This window comes from Carassius carassius, chromosome 11, assembly GCF_963082965.1.
Source record: "Carassius carassius chromosome 11, fCarCar2.1, whole genome shotgun sequence".
NCBI classification, from domain to species: domain Eukaryota; kingdom Metazoa; phylum Chordata; class Actinopteri; order Cypriniformes; family Cyprinidae; genus Carassius; species Carassius carassius.
The window spans coordinates 10,354,843-10,377,051 of NC_081765.1; the positions used below are offsets into that span (position 1 = coordinate 10,354,843).

Genomic DNA, 22,209 nt, shown 5'->3' on the forward strand with positions numbered 1-22,209 from the left:
ATTCAACATTGGGTATTTCAATTCAATTCAATTCAAGTTTATTTGTATAGCGCTTTTTACAATACAAATCGTTACAAAGCAACTTTACAGAAAATTATGTTTCTACAATATTTAGTAGTAGCTAGTAGTTTGTGCACGTTTGACAGGATTTTAGAAAAATAAAAATAATAATAATAATAATACAAGACGTAGTCAGCTAGATGATGAACTATCAATATTATTAATTAATAGTAATTATAGGATGCAGTCACACATGTAGCAATAATTGTTAGTTCTGTTTGTTGATTCAAGGTTAGCATCATCTGGGGTCCTCTGAGGGTCAGCATCATCTCTTCTCAGGTGTTCTGGATCCAGACTGGAGCTTGTGTAAATCCTAGTTACCATGGGATGTAAATCCCATGGCAAAACATAGAAACAAAATAGAGACATCATTAGCATAGCTGCTGATCCAACAAAGTAAAATTAGTTTAACCCAAGCTAAAGAATAAAAATGCAGATGCAACTACACTCACAATTTAAGAGATACATTATTCGAATGTTTGGCGAAAGAGATGCGTTTTTAATCTAGATTTAAACAGAGAGAGTGTGTCTGAACCCCGAACATTATCAGGAAGGCTATTCCAGAGTTTGGGAGCCAAATGTGAAAAAGCTCATTGACATTTTAAGTTTAGTTGACATTCACAAGTAAGCATGCAGGCAAAACTATATCTTGGTTTGATTCGATTGTGAACAATTTTGCACTATGACATTTGTTTTTCGTCAATATCATGACATTTTTTAGAATTTGCAAACATATATATATATATATATATATATATATACACACACAGTACAGGCCAAAAGTTTGGACACATTACTATTTTTAATGTTTCTTCTGCTCATCAATCGTAACATCTGCCTTTATATTGACTTCATTGTTTTTCACATAGGTTCTGTTTTTTTTGTCCTGTTAATGTTAGGTTGATCAGAGTTCTAAATAGCAATATTGCTTGCATGTTTTAAAAGAAGCACTCACCCTTGTCAAATTTTGTTTGGTGCTTATTTTTTTCTCATTCTAATGTGTTATACATTATTAGCCTAATGCTTTTGGATTTTCTGTAATCAATGGAGTATAAGCCTCAAATGCAGTTTTGGCTACGTTTTCCCCATGCAGGCAAAGGTAAAGGACTAAAGCAACTGTTGTTGAGCAGAATAAACTGGTCATACAAATTTGATTAAAATATGTCATAATTGGCTTAGCTTAATTATTATTTAATGAGTAATACGTAAATAACCAGATTTTTACAGTGTCAGTATTGCACAACAACTCTTTCCAGTACACAATAGATATTGTTTGTGATTGTTACAATTGAACAGCCCAGACATTGAGACAACTGATTGTACTTTTACTTAAAAAAATACTTTAAAGTAAATTTAAAAGTATGTACTTATGAATTTTACTTAAGTAAGATGTTGATGTAGTAATTATACTTTTACTTAAGTATATATTTTGCAGGGTAGTTGTACTTTTACTTAAGTACTAAACTTAAGTACTTCCTCCACCACTGCTGCTGGCTGACTGAGTAGTGTCAGCTGTCCCTGTCTCTCCTCTCTAGCCATGTCCTCTATTTCTTCACTGTCACTTTCCCTTCTCTAAGTGTCCTCATTCATTTTTTCCACAACCTTTGAAACTGATAGAGGCAGAATACATGGAATTGCTAATTTTAAATATTGAAAATATCACATCACTTCAAAATTAGAAATATTACTTCAACTAGTACGAGTTTGTACTTATTATATTTGTATCACCTGAAATAATATAGCTGTAATCAGCAGCGATTTGCTGTATGTTTACAGGTCTAGGGGTGCATCGTGGAGCAGGGGCACTCCTCTTTTTGACCACAAAGGTTGTCGGAATAGCACCTGGTCTCAGCCTACTCTTTAATTTTTTGGTCATGACAAATTGGTTTTCCTCAAAATGTGCCTGCAGAGTGACTTGAGTTTAGTTTCCACACACAACTTTTTTTTTTTTTTTTTGTCTACCCACATATTAAATGCACAGTTATAGGTAACACTGATGACTCCCTGCAATGTCTCAGCTCCCTGGGTTTAAATAAATTTAAGTATAACTACCTAACAATTTTTTGTTGTTCTTGTAATTTTTATTTATATTTAGATTGCTGCTGCTGACTTGATCCAACCATTATTTTCTCCTCTCCATGTCAGCGGGGAAGCCATACAGCGGGGGGATCCCCATGCAACACAGCAAACCATGGTGGAGACTATGCAAGGACAACATGAAAGAAAGGACACATACAAAATGCTTGGAATGCTATTAAATTTATTAAAAATGTATTCGTGAATTGCTGTAAATAGTTAATTGCATTTATTTCAATAAAAATACGAAGAAAAAGTCATCTCGTAATATATAATTACAATTTAAAATAACTGTTTTCTATTTTAAAATGTAATATACTCATGTGATGCCAAGCTGTATTTTCAGCATCGTTACTTTTGAATGGCAGTGTACATGTTTGTATACGAGTATGCCTGAATATTGTCACAAACACGCCAGGTTCCTCCTCCACACGATCACGACGCACACCCTCACCTGAGTACTAATCATCACCACCTGATCCGCATCACCTTCATCCACCTCAGCACCACAAAAGCCACACACAGGCACTCAGTCATTGTCCGGTCACGTTCGCGACAAGATCATTCCTGCGCTGACTATTAGGACTAACTCCTCTTTACCTTCTTCCGTCTTCTCTCCAGGGATTACCTCCAAGATCCTCCCAAAGACCCCACGGTGCGTGTGTGTGGTACCCTCCTTCCCGGCACGGATCCCAGCACCCATCCACTCCTCACTTCCCGCTTCTCTGCTTGTGTCCATTTAATAAACTACATCTTTCATCTGTTACTCCTCTGTCTCTGAGTGATCCGTAACAGATGACCGGACCAGCACCGAGAGACACAAGCATGAGCCTCACGGATCCCTTCCAGGAATTAGTAGATGCACTCCGCCGTACACTTATGTCAGCACCTGCATCACCACCACCAGCGAGCACTTCCGCGGATCCTATCATCCCTCCTTCACCTGCCGTGCACGCCAGTCCCATGGCACGGCCAGCGCCCTACTCTGGTTCAGCGGAGGAATGCAGCGGATTCTTGCTTCAGTGTTCACTGGTCCTGGAGATGCAACCGCTCTCGTACCCTACGGATCGAGCCAAGGTAGCTTTCATTATCTCCCAGTTACAAGGCAAGGCTTTACAATGGGCAGACTCTCTCTGGACCCAGAATAATCCTGTAACCCAGTCATATTCTAGCTTCATCGAACACTTCCGGGAAGTTTTCTGCAAACCTGCCTGGGACTCCTCTATAGGTGAGAGATTATACAACTTGAAACAAGGGAATATGTCTGTCAATGATTATGCCTTGCAGTTCAGGACTCTGGCGGCCTCTAGTGGATGGAACGAACAGGCCCTTCTCACTACCTATCGCCAAGGATTGGAGCCCAGTGTGCGGTTGCATCTCGCTGCATACGAGGATACCATCGGCCTCGAGCGATTCATCCAGCTGTCCATCCGCTTCGCCACTCGTATGCAGCCGTGCTTAGAAGAGCACCAGGGCCAGGCGCATTCCTCCTCTCCGCTCTGCCGGCCAGAGAACGTCAGCTCCCCAGAACCAGCCAGTTCGTGGACTCCTACCGCCTCACTATGGCGGAGCGTCAAAGACGGCTGGCCCAGAATCTTTGTCTGTACTGTGCAGCTCCGGGGCATACCATAGCTGGGTGCCCCGTCCGTCCTCCTCGTCCCATGGTGAGTGCCATCCTTCCTTCACGATATTCGATGAGACCACTCACCACTGTTGTGACACTTACTGCGGCTGATGTGTCTCTTCCAGTTTCCGCACTCCTCGATTCTGGGTCAGCTGGCAACTTCATCTCCGGCGCCCTCTGCCGTTAACTCAGTCTCCCAACCTCGTCCACGGCGGCCGCTTACCAAATCCACACCATCACCGGCAGGCCGTTAAGCAAGAAGTATGTACGCCACTACGTGGGTCCAATCTCTCTCCAAACTGGACTCCTTCACCATGAGAACATTCATCTGCTGGTTCTGGAGGATTCCACCGCTGACGTCATCCTAGGGCGCCCGTGGTTGGAGCAGCATAACCCGGTGATTGGAAGACCGGAGAAATCCTGAAGTGGGGCAAAGCCTGCTTTCAATCCTGTATCTCCGGCTGTCCAGTTCCCGTGGAACGTCCCTCCGAATCACTACCAGTCTACACCACCTCTATTGAAAGCCCTGTCGTCAACCAGTCCATCTCCATACCCCAGTGCTACGCCCCCTTCAGTGATGTTTTCTGCCCGAAGCGTGCCTCCAAGCTGCCTCCACACCGGCCATGGGACTGTGCCATAGATCTGCTGCCGGGTGAACCAGTGCCTAGGGGACGGATCTATCCCCTATCCGTTCCCGAGGAGAAGGCAATGGAGGATTACATCAGGGAGGCGCTGGCTCAAGGATACATCCGCCCATCTACCTCCCCTGCTGCTTCGAGTTTCTTCTTCGTGGCCAAGAAGGATGGAGGTTTGCGGCCATGTATCGACTACAGAGCCCTGAATAAAATTACTCAGAAGTTTCGCTATCCTCTTCCCCTCGTCCCAGCGGCCCTAGAACATCTCCGTGGTGCCACTGTATTCTCCAAGTTGGACCTCCGCAGCGCGTATAACCTCATCCGGATATGCGAGGGGGACGAGTGGAAGACCGCCTTCATCACCCCTACTGGCCACTACGAGTACTGCGTGATGCCGTATGGGCTAGTAAACGCCCCCTCCGTATTCCAGGATTTCATGCATGAGGTGCTCCGGGATTTCCTCCATCAATTCGTCCTAGTGTATATCGATGACATCCTGATATATTCCCGGAGCCAGGCCGAACATCGACGCCACGTTGCGGAGGTCCTGCAACGCCTGAGGGACTTCCAGCTCTACCTAAAAGCAGAGAAGTGCTCATTCCATCAGCCCTCAGTGCAGTTCCTTGGCTATACCATCGACCGCAGTGGCATCCGGATGGACGAGGGGAAGGTAAGCACCGTCCGGGATTGGCCCGTTCCTACCACCATCAAGGAACTACAGCGATTCCTGGGCTTCACAAACTTCTACAGACGATTCATTCAGAACTTTAGTACCATCACCAGTCCTCTAACCAACCTCCTTCGTCAGAAGCCCAAGTCCCTGTCTTGGACTCCAGCCACCACAGAAGCCTTTCAGGCCCTGAAGCTGGCCTTTACGACCGCCCCACTCCTCGTGCATCCTAACCCAGATTTACCATTCGTCGTGGAGGTGGACGCCTCTACCACCGGAGTGGGTGCGGTCCTGTCTCAGCAGCAGGGGACGCCCAGCCGCCTCCATCCATGTGCCTTCTTCTCCAGGAAGCTCAACCCGGCGGAGGTGAACTACGACATTGGCAACAGGGAGCTACTTGCCATCAAGCTTTGCCCTGGAGGAGTGGAGACATTACCTGGAGGGAGCCAAACACCCCTTTCAAGTTCTCACTGACCATAAAAACCTGGAATACCTTAGGGCAGCCAAGAGACTCAACCCCAGACAAGCCCGCTGGGCGCTATTCTTCACCCGCTTCCAGTTCTCCATCACGTACCGCCCTGGGGCAAAGAATGTCAAGGCCGATGCTCTGTCCAGATGTTACTCACCCGAAGAGAGGTCTGAGAACCCCGAACCCATCCTCCCAGACAAAGTTATTTTTGCCCCTATCACTTGGTCTGCCGAAACCCTACCTCCAGCCGAAACTCCTGCCAACGCTCCGCCGGGTTGCCCACCAGGGCACCAGTACATCCCCAGGACACGTCGCACTCCTCTCATCCACGCCACCCATACATCACTTGGCACTGGTCACCCGGGGGTCAATGAAACCCTCTCGTTGCTACGGGAACGCTTCTGGTGGCCCAACATGGCCTCGGATGTCAGAAGGTACGTGAGTGGATATAACAGCTGCGCCATGTCCAAGAGTCCTTGCCATCTACCATCTGGCAAACTCCATCCTCTGCCCGTCCCCAACCGCCCGTGGTCACACCTGGGAGTGGATTTCATGACCGACCTTCCTCCCTCTGACAATAACACATGTATTCTGATTGTTGTGGATAGATTTTCTAAAGCATGTCGTCTTCTTCCTCTGAACGGTCTCCCCACTGCCATGGAAACGGCAGAACTGATGTTTAACCATGTCTTCAGGTACTTCGGCATCCCAGAGGACATAGTGTCGGATCGGGGCCCCCAATTCATCTCCCGGGTATGGAAAGCATTTCACTCCCTCCTAGGTGTGGCCATCAGCCTGTCCTCCGGCTACCACCCGCAGTCCAACGGGCAGACGGAAAGGAAGGTTCAGGAGATCGGACGCTTCCTCCGTACCTTCTGTCACTGCCACCAGAACTCCTGGAACCAATTCCTGGGGTGGGCCGAGTACGCACAGAACTCCCTCCGTCAACCCACCACCGGACTCACACCCTTCCAGTGCGTACTCGGCTACCAGCCACCCCTGTTTCCCTGGTCTGGAGAGCCCTCTGACGTTCCCACGGTCGACTATTGGTTCCGGGAGAGCGAGAGGGTCTGGGACGCGGCCCATCACCAACTTCAACGGGCGCTCCGTAGACGCAGGACGGCAGCCGACCTTCGCCGTTCCGAGGCCCCCAAGTACCAACCCGGTCAGAAGGTCTGGCTGTCTACCCGGGACATCCGCCTGCGTCTACCCTGCCGCAAGCTTAGTCCCAGATTCATTGGCCCGTTCACTATCACCCAGCCGATCAATCCGGTCACCTACAAACTGCAACTTTCTCCCGAGTACCGGATTCACCCCACATTCCATGTCTCACTCCTGAAACCTCACCATCCTTCTGTTCTTCCCTCCACAGAACCTGGCGAGACGGAAGCCCCCCCTCCTCTCCTCCTAGATGACGGCGCAGCCTACTCGGTCAAGGACATCCTGGACTCCCGGCGGCGTGGTGGGCAGCTTGAGTATCTAGTGGACTGGGAAGGCTACGGTCCAGAGGAACGCTCCTGGGTCCCACGCAACGACATCTTGGACCCCTCCTTGCTGGATACCTTCCACTCAAGACACCCCAACCGACCAGCTCCCAGGGGTAGAGGACGCCCACCACGATGTCGGGGTCCCCGGCCCTCAGGAGCGGGCCCTGGGGAGGGGGGTACTGTCACAAACACGCCAGGTTCCTCCTCCACACAATCACGACGCACACCCTCACCTGAGTACTAATCATCACCACCTGATCCGCATCACCTTCATCCACCTCAGCACCACAAAAGCCACACACACGCACTCAGTCATTGTCCGGTCACGTTCGCGACAAGATCATTCCTGCGCTAACTATTAGGACTAACTTCTCTTTACCTTCTCTCCAAGGATAACCTCAGAAGTCTCTTCTTCCGTCTTCTCTCCAGGGATTACCTCCAAGATCCTCCCAAAGACCCCACGGTGCGTGTGTGTGGTACCCTCCTTCCCGGCATGGATCCCAGCACCCATCCACTCCTCACTTCCCGCTCCTCTGCTTGTGTCCATTTAATAAACTACATCTTTCATCTGTTACTCCTCTGTCTCCGAGTGATCCGTAACAAATATATTGTGTATATGAATAAGTACATAATTATATTAATATATGTAATTGTAAGAAATGTAAGCAATAAGCTTCATTTTACATTTACTTAAAATGCTTATTACTGCTGCTAACAGTATAGTGCAGTTCAAGCGGAAAATCAACTGTCACCAGCCTGTCTCTGTACTATCTGAAAGTCATCAATATGACATTAGTTAACATGAGATCAGTGGAAAAAATAATATGTAACGTAAAAAGGCAACCGCAACCCGTGTTTATACAACTTAACGTTAGCCTGAAATAAGTTTTTAAAATAACGGTAAGTTAATTGAACACTAATCCTCAAAAATTACCTGATTTGATATTTTAAAAACAACATTGCTATAACTACATATTCATGCTACATAGATATGTCGGTGTGTTGTATAAATATATAAAATAAATGCATTTATTGACTCCTTATTACCAGAAATCGCAGTTTTGTCACTCTAATCTATCAGTTTGAATGGCCGCCAACGCACTTCCTGGAACTTTCTGAAGTCTACATGAATCACGTGACAACCAAACATTTCGAACTTCCGTTGTCGCAACTCTCTCTCTCTCTATGGCTCTGGGTAGGTTATTCCAGAGTTTAGGCGCCAAATAGAAAAAGGATCTGCTGCCCGCAGTTGATTTTGATATTCTAGGTGTTATCAAATTGCCTGAGTTTTGAGAACGTAGCGGAACGTAGAGGATTACAATGTAAAAGGAGATCATTCAAATACTGAGGTGCAAAACCATTCAGGGCTTTATAAGTAATAAGCAATATTTTTAAATCTATACGATGTTTGATAGGGAGCCAGTGCAGTGTTGACAGGACCGGGCTAATATGGTCATACTTCCTGGTTCTAGTAAGAACTCTTGCTGCTGCATTTTGGACTAGCTGTAGTTTGTTTACTAAGCGTGCAGAACAACCACCCAATAAAGCATTACAATAATCTAACCTTGAGGTCATAAATGCATGGATTAACATTTCTGCATTTGACATTGAGAGCATAGGCCATAATTTAGATATATTTTTGAGATGGAAAAATGCAGTTTTACAAATGCTAGAAACGTGGCTTTCTAAGGAAAGATTGCGATCAAATAGCACACCTAGGTTCGTCAACTGATGACGAAGAATTGACAGAGCAACCATCAAGTCTTAGACAGTGTTCTAGGTTATTACAAGCAGAGTTTTTAGGTCCTATAATTAACACCTCTGTTTTTTTTCAGAATTTAGCAGTAAGAAATTACTCGTCATCCAGTTTTTAATATCGACTATGCATTCCATTAGTTTTTCCAATTGGTGTGTTTCACTGGGCCGCGAAGAAATATAGAGCTGAGTATCATCAGCATAACAGTGAAAGCTAACACCATGTTTCCGGATGATATCTCCCAAGGGTAACATATAAAGCGTGAAGAGTAGCGGCCCTAGTACTGAGCCTTGAGGTACTCCATACTGCACGTGTGATCGATATGATACATCTTCATTTTCTGCTACGAACTGATGGCGGTCATATAAGTACGATTTAAACCATGCTAATGCACTTCCATTGATGCCAACAAAGTGTTCAAGTCTATGCAAAAGAATGTTGTGGTCAATTGTGTCAAATGCAGCACTAAGATCCAATAAAACTAATAGAGAGAAATACCCACAATCAGATGATAAGAGCAGATCATTTGTAACTCTAAGGAGAGCAGTCTCAGTACTATGATACGGTCTAAATCCTGACTGGAAATCCTCACATATACCATTTTTCTCTAATAAGGAATACAATTGTGAGGATACCACCTTTTCTAGTATCTTGGACAGAAAAGGGAGATTCGAGATTGGTCTATAATTAACTAGTTCTTTGGGGTCAAGTTGTGTTTTTTTGATGAGAGGCTTAATAACAGCCAGTTTGAAGGTTTTGGGACCATATCCTAATGACAATGAGGAATTAATAATAGTCAGAAAAGGATCTATGACTTCTGGAAGCACCTCTTTTAGGAGCTTAGATGGTATAGGGTCTAACATGTTGTTGGTTTAGATGATTTAACAAGTTTATACAATTCTTCCTCTCCTATAGTAGAGAATGAGTTGAACTGTTCCTCAGGGGGTCTATAGTGCACTGTCTGATGTGATACTGTAGCTGACGGCTGAATGGTTGCAATTTTATCTCTAATAGTATCGATTTTAGAAGTAAAGTAGTTCATAAAGTCATTACTGCTGTGTTGTTGGGAAATGTCAACATTTGTTGAGGCTTTATTTTTTGTTAATTTAAACACTGTATTGATTAAATACCTGGGGTTATGTTTGTTTTCTTCTAAAAGAGAAGAAAAGTAATCGGATCTAGCAGTTTTTAATGCTTTTCTGTAGGATAGGTTACTTTCCCGCCAAGCAATACGAAATACCTCTAGTTTTGTTTTCCTCCAGCTGGGCTCCATTTTTCGGGCTGCTCTCTTTAGGGTGCGAGTATGCTCATTATACCATGGTGTCAAACTGTTTTCCTTAACCTTCCTTAAGCGTAAAGGAGCAACTGTATTTAAAGTGCTAGAAAAGAGAGAATCCATAGTTTCTGTTACATCATCAAGTTGTTCTGAGGTTTTGGATGTGGTAAGGAATTTGGATACATCAGGAAGATAACTTAAAAAGCAGTGTTTTGTGGTAGAAGTGATGGTTCTTCCATACTTGTAACAAGATGTAGAATTTACAATTTTGGCTATATGAAGTTTGCACAGAACTAAGTAATGATCTGAGATATCATCACTTGGCAGAATAATTTCAACACTATCAACATCAATGCCATGTGACAGTATTAAATCTAGAGTATGATTTCAACAATGAGTAGGTCCTGAAACGTTTTGTCTACGAAACCCCACTAGAGTTCAGAATGTCTATAAATGCTGATCCCAATGCATCTTTTTCATTATCAACATGGATATTAAAATCACCAACTATTAAAACTTTATCTGCAGCCAGAACTAACTCAGATGTAAAATCACCAAACTCTTTAATAAAGTCTGTATGGTGCCCTGGTGGCCTGTATACAGTAGCCAGTACAAACATAACAGGGGATTTATCATTAACATTTGTTTCTCTGGATAATGTTATATGAAGCACCATTACTTCAAACGAGTTATACTTGAAGCCTGCACTCTGAGAAATCCTGAAAACGTTGTTATAAATTGAAGCAACACCTCCCCCTTTGCCTTTTAGACGCGGCTCATGTTTATAACAGTAATCTTGGGGGGTGGACTCATTTAAAATAATGTAATCATCAGGTTTTAGCCAGGTTTCTGTCAAACAGAGTACATCTATATTATGATCAGTGATCATATTATTTACAAAAAGTGTTTTCGTAGAAAGGGATCTGATATTCAATAAGCCAAGCTTTATCATTTGTTTATCCATATTGCATCTGTTTTTTTATTTGTTGAACCTCAATTAAATTGTTAATCTTAACTTGGTTTGGACATTTTTTGTATTTTCTAGTTCGGGGAACAGACACAGTCTCTATAGTGTGATATCTAGATGAAAGAGTCTCTATGTGCTGAGAATTAACTGACCTCTGTGACGTGTGTGTTACAGTGCAGCAGGGTTGAAAGCAATAAGAAAGTGCATTCCTGCAAAACACTAAAACACCTTATTATGACACTTTAAAACAGCATGTGGGTTTTCACATATATACCCAGAGCCACTTTTTCCACCAAGCTAATGCTAGTGTTTTTGTTACCTGAAGTGATATGATGTGGCCAAGTATTTTCAAGTACTGGCAAGATCGAAAAAGTGACACCTTTTCATAAGAACAACCAGTGGTATGTCAAATATGTCAAGCCCAACCTACCCAAACAGGGTTTTTCACACCACTGCTATAATGGAAGTAGCACACTGATCACTCCTAATGTAATCAGCTGTCGTGTGTCAAATCCATTTTGAAAATTGTTTTCGTCAACTTCCGTTTTTTTCCCCTTACTAACAAACATTATTATTATGGCATTTGCCATTATACTGTGATAAATGAATAGCTGTGTAGAAGTTAACATGAATTTAGTAAATGCACACTGTTTCTGTCACTCATCAGGAGCCTCTGTTGGTTTGGAGCCATTACACCCATGTGTTGATTGTGCATTCACCTTTAAAAAATAAAAATAAAAACAATAACAGCAATTTTCTTCACAACATTTTTTTTAATGGCTAATGTCCATGTTGGCACAATACAGTTTAAAAAAAAAAACAGTTGTCAACCATGTCAAGTTACAGACCATACCCAAATTTCAGTAGTCATAAAATCAAACAGATATACAAATGTCACTACACCCACACATATAAACATTACGGTCATCAACATATTCCATACAGCTGATTATAAATGTTATTATTTGGAATGATGCTTCATATTAATACACTGTTGATAGAATGCTTGACAACAGCAAACAGACAATACATTAATGAGCTATATTACTTGGCATATAATTTGTTTGTTATTAATACTAAAAGTAACTAATTATTGAACTTTGGTGTATTTTATCATATTAATGTTGCCACCGAATAAATAAAATCAATAATGCATCTGTCATAGTGTTAATAAAGGACTACTATTTAGTAAAAATGCACTGGAACAACATATGTTCCAAAATGTACTATACAACAAATAGTGAATACAAATATAGCAAACAATTTGAATTGACTTAAATTGCTAATTCATATTGTTTATTAAATATGCCTGTTTCATGAAGGGCATATTGATAAAGACACATGCACATGCTTGCACACCCACACAAAACGTTTCCTGACTGGTGATGAAATTTCTATTATGAATAAATGTCTCTTTCAGCTGTATCCAGCTCCAATTTTGGAGGCTTCTAAGAAAAAAAAACGTTCTGATGCCGAATTTAACTGCTTTCCTTCAGGGACGCAAAGCTAATAACAAATTAAATTCCTCAGATTTTCAAATATATACATTAAAAATAAATAAATAAATTGCCACCTGGGTTTCATTCAGAAATGAATGTGCTATTAGATGTTTTCCATGGAGAACGTTTCTGTATGTTTACCCCGAGAACAGTGGGTATTAGACAATCTGGAAATATGATGTAGCCTAATTTAAAGGTTAAAATGTATAAATGTATTTAATTTATGGACACTCTTTTCGTAAATAATAATAATAATAATATTTTTTTTTCGAAAACAACAGCAGACATCCCATATGAAATCTATTAGCTTGTTAGTTGTAAATGTACACAATCATAATAATGGCCACTTTAATAATAATAATGATAATGCTAAATATTATAATAATAATAACACACAATATAATATGAGTCAAAAGGAGCACATTTCTCTATTGTTACGATCAAGGGATACTTGAACTTGTTGGTGGGCCTGTGGGTGTATATAAGGGAAAAAAATGGTTGGGAAACAACTGATATAGTATATTTCAATCGCAGTGGAGTAAATTAAAACACATCAGTGAAACATTTTATTACAGACATCATTAATCTGTCACATTCACATGCTCAAAAATGCATATGCAACCAGAATGACACAATAGGAACCATGAGACACTCATATCTTTTGTAAACAGGCTTATGGTAGATTGAGACTGTAGCTGTCGAGAGGCTGCTCTGCTTCGTCCTCTGTAATGCACGAGAAGCCCTGGAGAATCACAGCAGCACAGAGAAGACAGCAGTAATCACATCGTGGTCAAATCATCTCACTCAGATAGCCATGATTCCATCTCATCGCCCTCAGGAACATTGGCTACATCAATGGCTGCAGAGCAGAGAACAGTCCTATTACTCACATATATTGCTTTTGTACAATGTCTACTAGATATTACCATGGTCTTTAATTGTTATTACTTGTTTCAGAATGTACAAAGACCATTCAAATGTAACATCCCTATAATGTTTGCGAAAGAGTAATGTTTATATAATCAGTTTGTTTTGAAACATTTAAAATAAATAATTATAATAATACATTCATTCATTCATTCATTCAGACACAAAATAACTAATAAATCTATAATTAATTCAAGGAAATGCTACAATGTATTAAATAATTGTGGTTACCACACTATTTATTCTCGGTGTCTGATTTGAAGTGGGCAGAATGCTAGCGTTAATGAGCCAAAACGGACCAAAATAACCATCATTTTTTATTATCATTATATAATTTACAGCTTTAATTTCTCAGTGATGACAACTGACAAATGACCATGGTATAAGTGGGATAATTCATTATCCCTTACATATATATATATATATATATATATATATATATATATATATATATATATATATATATATATATATATTTATATATAATTGTTAAGTGTTGTGTTTACTAACACAAGTAGAATAACAGGTCAGGTTTCAATTTAATTTACATTTAATTTAAGATTTAATTAACATTTTTATATTTAAGAACATTCACTGCTGATAATCAACCCAACCCACCTCAAAGAAGATTTTGATGCTATTTATGACATTTAGATTTGGGAAAAGTTATCGATCGGCTTGAAGATGAAAAAAAGTGAGATGCTCATTTGCAAGAGAAATGTTTCCTTTATTAGTTAATGTCTACTTTCACTTCACAGGAGGAGCTCTGATTGCCACTAAAGACATACAGCAATTTCCATCTAATTTATCCCTGGCAGGGCCCAGAGAGAGCATACACACATACACATAGACTGGACAAGGCAGTCAAAGATACACACAGGGCAGCCCTCTCTGTCAGAGATATGTCCAATTATTATGTTCAGCTGATTAAACCCCCGCTTTGTGCTCAGATTAGTCAGTGACGATCGACGTGAAGAACATAAAAACTCAACCGCCGAGCCTGAAAAGAAATATGCTTTCCTCTCATTAATTACTCCCATTAAGAGAGTAATTAACACATTAGATCCCTCATTGTCCAACTCACACACTCTCTCTCTATTACAGATTTGATCCAATAAAATGCTTTTTTAGAATAGTTGTTCCTAATATGATGACTTTAGGCATCTTCATTAGATCTGTCACCCCTGACTTTTGGCTCAAATATATGTGGGTGTTTCTTAAACTTCAGGCACTTTTATGTCCCAGGGCTTGATTTTTGTTAAAACTAACAGATTATAAACCTTTTCTTTTCGTCTCTTTTTTTTTCCCACCATGACTTCACTACTGATTTTAAATGACTTATATGTAGATCTTACCATTGTATTCTTGTGTCTGACCCAAACTTTGAATTTCATAATCTTATAAACTATCCGTACATGTAAATAAAGGCAGAAATAAATTGATTTGAGAGACATTTCTTTATTTATTATGTTTATGTATTCAGTGAAAATAAGTAATATTTTGAAAACATGCCCTAATTTGTTGGATAACTTTTTTTTTTATTATTAATGCAGCTATATGAAACAGGGGGCATATAATATTAAATATTAAATACATATCATATACATATTAGAAATATAGAATTATTAATTAGTTGTGTTAATTATGTAGTTAATTATTTTAGATAAAATACACAGAACAATACTAAAATCGTCCTTTCTGAAATACACACTCTAGCTATAATGTCAAGGCACAGACTATTTCAAGCTATTAAGACCTAAAAAAATTGGGTGCTAGCAAAATCTACTATAAAATAACAAAATATTTGTAAAAATCGTATTATTAGAATGCATGAGTATTTTTGAATTGCCATCATATGTTTTACCAACAAATTGGTGTAGAAAGGACATCTACCAGCAGTAGCTCACTGGACTAGCTAACCAGCAAATCCTTGAGTCTATGGTTAGGTAGTAAACAACTTTTCTGGTGCATGAATGGTGAACAGAGAGAAATAATCAATTTTCCAGAATAACAAGATAATGACCATTGCAAAACACACAAGTGCAGGCACATGCACATACGCTCTCTCAGTGGGACGTGGTGATGTTGACTGGAGGCAGGTTGCGGGCTCATCGGCTGGATGCTCAGATGTACTTGTGTCCAGGGTAATACGGCCAGACAGATGAGTGGGCTGGTGAAAACAGTCAGTGCGGATCTTTGGCAGCACAGCAACTGCAATGTAATGCAAAGCAATGATCACTTCTCAAAGATGCCCATTAACCCCAAATCTTGCTGTTACATAAGAGCTCTGCCTTGAAAAGGCATCCCCAGTAATAGGACAGCGCTCAATGGGGTGCAATTCATTAGTCCATCCCCAGCGAGGCAGCGTGACCGCTACATGTACGACATTGTGCCATTAATCACCACACCCCAGAGCAGTCACAGACGTCCCCCACACTGTGATCAAGATAAACACACATGCATGTCAAGATGGTCTTTAGTAAGCACCTAATTAAGTCACTTAGATTAAAAATGTACACAAACAAGCAATAAACACACACACACATGCTTTTGCACCTGCACATAGGATACATCCAAAGATAGCAGGTATTTTGGTTTAAAATGGCACATTTCTATGACACAAACAAACAAAGTATCAATACCTAAATTAAATATAAATTTGATGTGAACTAATGATGAGTTAAGGCATTTAATAATCAAGAACTAACTTTAACTATGATTTATCTCATGAATTCATGTGTGAATGACAACCATCTTGACTGCATGTTAGTACATGTCAGTCAGTTAATGAATGAATAACACTTTGGGGGTAAGTTTTCACACATGAATTCATATGACTCATGTCATAGTTAAGGTTAGTTCTTGAATTGTCACTTAAATGCATATTAAAGTAACATTTTATTTAGGCATTGATATTATAAAGTTTTACCACAAATGATAACAAGTTTGGTTTTAATTAAGTAATAATTTATTAATTTCTATACATATTCTGAGTGCTGCACTAAGCTGCCTGGTTTCAGCGCCTAGCCTGGTATTTATATACTGTACATGAAGAACAATACTGTACAGTGTAAAATGAATGAAGGTCAGTGTCAGGAACAACAATGCTTTTCAGCTCAGCGTTGTGCAATATATATTCCTTTTATTTATTTATTACATTTTAAAATAAATTAAAATAGAATAGTAATTTTAAATAGTAATAATATTTCACAATATTGCAGTTTTTACGGCGATTTTAATGAAGTACAGAATATATATATATATATATATATATATATATATATATATATATATATAATACTATAATTCATGTTTCACAGTGAAAATGCAAAGTCAGAGAGTTCCAATGCAATATCAAGAGGCCCCTGGGCTGTGGGGACTGAACTGTCTGCTGCAATTGAGTTGTGGAACTGAGGAGAGCATGTTTACCAGCTGTCAGTCTTCACCTCACATCTTCTATTACTCTTTCCATCACATATACCGTATTTTTCGGACTATAAGTCACACATGAGTATAAGTCGCATCAGTCCAAAAATATGTCATGATGAGGAAAAAAACATATATAAGTCGCACTGGACTATAAGTCGCATTTATTTAGAAGCAAGAACCAAGAGAAAACATTACCGTCTACAGCCGCGAGAGGGCGCTCTGTGTTTTCAGTGTAGACTACAGGAGCACTGAGCAGCATAGAGCGCCCTCTCACTGCTGGAGATGGTAATGTTTTCTATTGGTTCATTTCTCTTGGTTCATTTCTCTCAGTTCATGTCAAATTAATTTAGATAAATAAGTCGCACCTGACTATAAGTCGCAGGACCAGTCAAACTATGAAAAAAAGTGCGACTTATAGTCCGGAAAATACGGTACAAAAACTCATATGGACAGACCTGCATGCTTTTTTCCATAACACTCTGAGAAACATCAGTCCGCATGAAAGGGGCCCCAATTATTATCTGCACTGACGGAGTAAGAGACCATGTGTGTATGGATTCTACTGCTGTGAAAATGATCCTGGGGTTGCTTGCCCAAGTGTGTTAAGGGTATTTTACATTTTAAGTGACACTTTTTTTTGAGTGTGTGTGATTGGGGTGTTTTTCTTCTCTCTGTGGTTGTTACACTTGCAAACATGCATTATTTATGCAAAGATGAGTTATGACCAGTCCAGGATGTTTCAGCAGTTATTGGCTGCATTGTCGCAGCAGTAGACGGAATTTGAACAACTCCATCTGTATATTATTATGCTGATATATGACCCAACCTCACAGCAACCCCAGTGCTGTCATCATAGCAACTGATTGATGCAATTGCACTTGCCAAGTGTCCAATCACAGTTCATCATCCTTATGCAGATCTAGCGTTTGTGTTCCAAATGTGACTGTGCTGGGTGTGTTCAGAAAGCAGCATCCCCATTGGCCAAGATAAGGCATGGTTGTCCTGGTGAGGCAGTAACTGACAGCGGTGTGAGTGGGGGAGACTGACAGTGATTTTTGATCAAAATAGACTAATCAGACAATGCCTACAATTATATATAGTAATATACATATAAATGCATTTAGATATTTTGAAATGATGCTGTTCTAAGGTTGACTGGCACTGTATTGTGAAACATGCATGTTCCTGAATATTCATACATGTGTTTGGCTCTGTATCTTGAGTGATTTTTGAGCTGTGGTTGTGCTATAACCTTTATGTACAGATCTGTTCTGATCTCACAGGGTAATGCCTGCTCCTGCTGTCTCAATCACATGCTCCCCTATTTTTGTCTGTTTGTTTTCCTCCAGAGGAATCAGCAGCCTCTTTTTGGCTTCTCCCATTAACACAGTCTCTGCCAAATAGTTTGCAATGATTTGAATATTTGATCACTGCAGCTATACTCAATTTGCAGCTACAGGCTGCAGAGTGTGAGAGACACTTCTGAGAAGAATTTGACTAAATATTGCAACACTGATTCAAAAAGGATATCACTCTATAGATAGATATCACTCTATGTTCCTCTAATGAAAGGCAGGAACTGAAATTATAAAGTCATTTAGCTCCACCTACTGCTAATGAAATGTTTTCAAAGAACTTGTCAGATGATGATGATGATGATGATAGGCTTGGAACTGTAATTGGCAGATTAAAAAAAGAAAGAAAATCTGTAAATCTGTAGATCTGATAATAAAGATCTTATTTAACATGTTTTGAGTGGAATAACGATTGAGCAGTGACTGACTAAGGTAAAAGGTAAAACAAAGTATTTCTTCCATAGCAGCATTCTGTTATTTCGCTAAGCAACACAATTTCACTGGGTTAAATACTGGGTTAAAAACAACTATTTCTGGGTTATTTGGCAACCCAGGGCTGAGTAAATACTGGAAAGAACACATTTGGGTTATATTGACCCATTAATGTTATGTTTATCCATTAACAATTGTCGCGTGTTTTATTTTATTTTTATTTTTAACTTTATTTTTTTGCATAGTGCTGGGCAAGCCAAACAAATATTAAAGTTTATTTATTTTATTATTATTATTATTATTATTTTAAATAATAATAATGCAATCTAAAATCTATCTATCCATCTATCTATCTATCTATCTATCTATCTATCTATCTATCTATCTATCTATCTATCTATCTATAAGACAAGAACAGTCCACATACAATATATATATATTGTTTCAATGCCAAGTCAGGCTTACAAACATAAAATACTCAAAAACATCCAGTAAATGTTTTAGCAGCAAGTGGGAATCTATGGGAATAAAACTGGAATCAGCTGTTACTGTTCATTAAACTGTTCATTAAATTAATTATATTCATGATTTAAAAGTTACATCAAATTCAGCTTCACCTTATGCCATCTCATCTGTCAGACATTTAAGTTCCAACCCTTCAAATGTGAGACTACAATAGTTTTCCTGTTTATACAGTTATAATCTGACAGGAATACAATGTAATGCAAACCTTAATTTCATTCAGGAAGTTTCCTGTCAGTCAAGTTTTCTCTCAGGACATAATACAAAATGAACGTTGCCACATGCATCCAGTTTTAACCGGTTTGGCACAGACTGACCCAGCACTGGGTGTGTGAGGGGGTTCTTCATTTGTATTGACAGTAAAATGAATTCATTCTTTTACCCACTTCAAATTGTTGACCTACAGCTCCATCTGTTGGCTTGACTGTTGCTGCACAGTCACTGTATTGAGTGCTTTCACCTGCAGCATCACCTAGTGTTTATAACAAGCTTCACATTGAGGTGCTGAGCTTTTGCATTTTATTTATTCATTTCTTATTGGAAAGTTAGATTTTTTTTATATTAAAAGACTCAAGAAATTAGTTGAAAAGTACTTCTTTCTCCTAATAAGACATCACATTTGACTGCACATTTTGAAGGGCTTGTTTCTTTAAAAATACCCTATAAACTTTACTTCACATGCTAGTTGCAGGCGGTCATATGGGAAGGCACAATATCATTCTACAAAGCATCTGAGTGGATACGAATCTGTTTATACCATGGACACCAGTTGTCAAAGAAAGAAAGAAAGAAAGAAAGAAAGAAAGAAAGAAAGAAAGAAAGAAAGAAAGAAAGAAAGAAAGAAAGAAAGAAAAAAAGCTCATATACTTCCCACTATGATTAGGGTTAGATGTCAGGGTGGACTTTAGGGATGCATTCAATCAGCTTGCACGCGGATACTTGCAATGCATAATGTCTCCCAGTAGAGGTCAGTGAATGATAGCAGATAAAACTCATTTTGTCTTTATCCAGGAAAAAAATCCTTAGCCAGACACTAGTGGTCCTTCATTCTCAAAACACTATTATGGTGAGATATTATCACAACAGAACAGGGTCTTTAGTGCCACATGACTGGGGTCTTTGAAAATTGTATATCTGTTCTGAGTGCTTTGTGACTTTCTTTCTTACACATTTGTTTTTCTATCATGGTGGGGACTTTTAATACTAAGCTAACGATTTACTATTCTCTACGCTTAAACCTGACCTTCACAGAAACCCATTTTGCATTTTTTTAAGCATTTAGTCTGTTTATGAAGCTGTTTTCCCTGTGGTTCTTCCCCAATGTGGGTGATTTCAGGTTTTATTATCCTTGTGGGGACATCTGGTCCCAACAATGCAGGCAAAACCTGACATGCACATGTATACAGACACACACACACACACACACACGTTTGTTTTTGTAAAAAGTGGGGACATCCCATAAGTGTAATGGTTTTTATACTGTATAAACTGTATATTATATGGCCCTACACCAACCCTACACCTAACCATAACCCTCACAGGAAACTTTGTGCATTTTTACTTTCTCAACAAAAAAAAAACTCATTCGGTATGATTTATAAGCGTTTTGAAAAATGGGGACATGGGTTATGTCCTCATAAGTCACCCTCTCCTTGTAATACCTGTGTCATACCCATGTCATTATACAAAGTTGTGTCCTGATATGTCACAAAAACAAGAGCACACACACACACACTTACATTTGTTTGTTTCACCATAGTAAGAGTGTCTCATTGACTTCCATAATTTTTATATCAAGTTAATAATATTTTTTTTAGCATCTAACCCAAGCGCTACCCCTAACCTTGAAGGAGTTCACCCAAAAAATAGCACTTGCTGAAAATGTACTCACGCTCAGATTATTCAAAGTGTAGATTTAGTTTGTTTCTCCAGCAGAACAAATTTGGGAAAAAAATTAGAATTACATCACTTGCTCACAAATGGATCCTCTGCAGTGAAAGGGTGCCGTCAGAAAGAGAGTTCAAACAGCTGATAAAAACATCACAAGTAGAATCCACACAACTCCAGTCCATCAATTAACAACATGTGAAGTGAAATCTGCATGTTTAAAAAAAACAAATTTTTCCAAACTCTGAACCGCTGAAACGAGTCATTTTGAATTAAGAATCCCGTTCCATGAATTTCACACGTAACAAATTCTTACATTTGCATAATGCCCGCCTATGTTCTGCGTTGACATCCTGCTAAAAACAAACTTCAAACACTATATCTCGTTTGTGTGGATAATGTAATGTCGAGAAGATGCTGTGTCAGTAATTCAGTTTATTTTCACTTCCGAAGGATGAGGCTGTGAATAATCAGTGGTTAAAATTAATCTTTACTATGATACTACAGCAGTATAATCACAACTTTTTGCTGTGTTTTCGTCATTTCTCTGACGACTGCTTCTCCAGTCTCTGCCCGTTCAAAGTGGGATTCGTAAACCAGTTGTCTTTCAAAGATGAGTCAGTTGCCCGGTTGTTTGGAACAGTTCTCTTCTTCCAATCACAAACTGTAAGTGTGATTAATAATTGTTGCTTTTATGTTCTGTCTAGTGTAAAAAAAAAGTTTAGTTTTGGTGTTGTGTATACAGTAAGTGCAGCTGTAAGTCTCTGGGTAACTCACGTTATTGTTCTGATAATCAGCTGTGGGCCTGCTATTGTCTGCAAATGTGTCGATTAATATAGAATGTCTGTTGTACTTGGAGTCACGATAAAGGATGGAGAAATACCAGATGCGTTAGAAATACATTGACTTACAAACAGCAGTGCTTTATCAGTACACCATGTCTTTGTTCTATGTCTGCATATACCTTTATCGTTTGGGTCTTTACTACCAAGATGTGGGTCCGGTTCACTAACATTAGTGTAAAACATCTTTTTCCTCTCTGATTCTTTATTTTTAGAACAGAGTGAAGCACTATCACTATAATAATAGGCTTAATTACTGATAAGCCATATTCCGGTACTGGTGATGGTCATTCCTT

General features: G+C 39.7%; 1 protein-coding gene across 1 annotated transcript in view; it reads right to left on the bottom strand.

Moving 5' to 3' along the window:
- Positions 1 to 260: 260 nt before the first annotated feature.
- The window catches only part of LOC132152750 (vertebrate ancient opsin-like), a 405,745-nt gene continuing 383,796 nt past the window's right edge, over positions 261 to 22,209 (bottom strand). Inside the window, exon 5 of the mRNA XM_059561616.1 lies at positions 261 to 373. Within this exon, the coding sequence (XP_059417599.1) occupies positions 326 to 373 (48 nt within the window). The 3' untranslated portion in view covers positions 261 to 325. The remainder of the gene's footprint in view (positions 374 to 22,209) is intronic.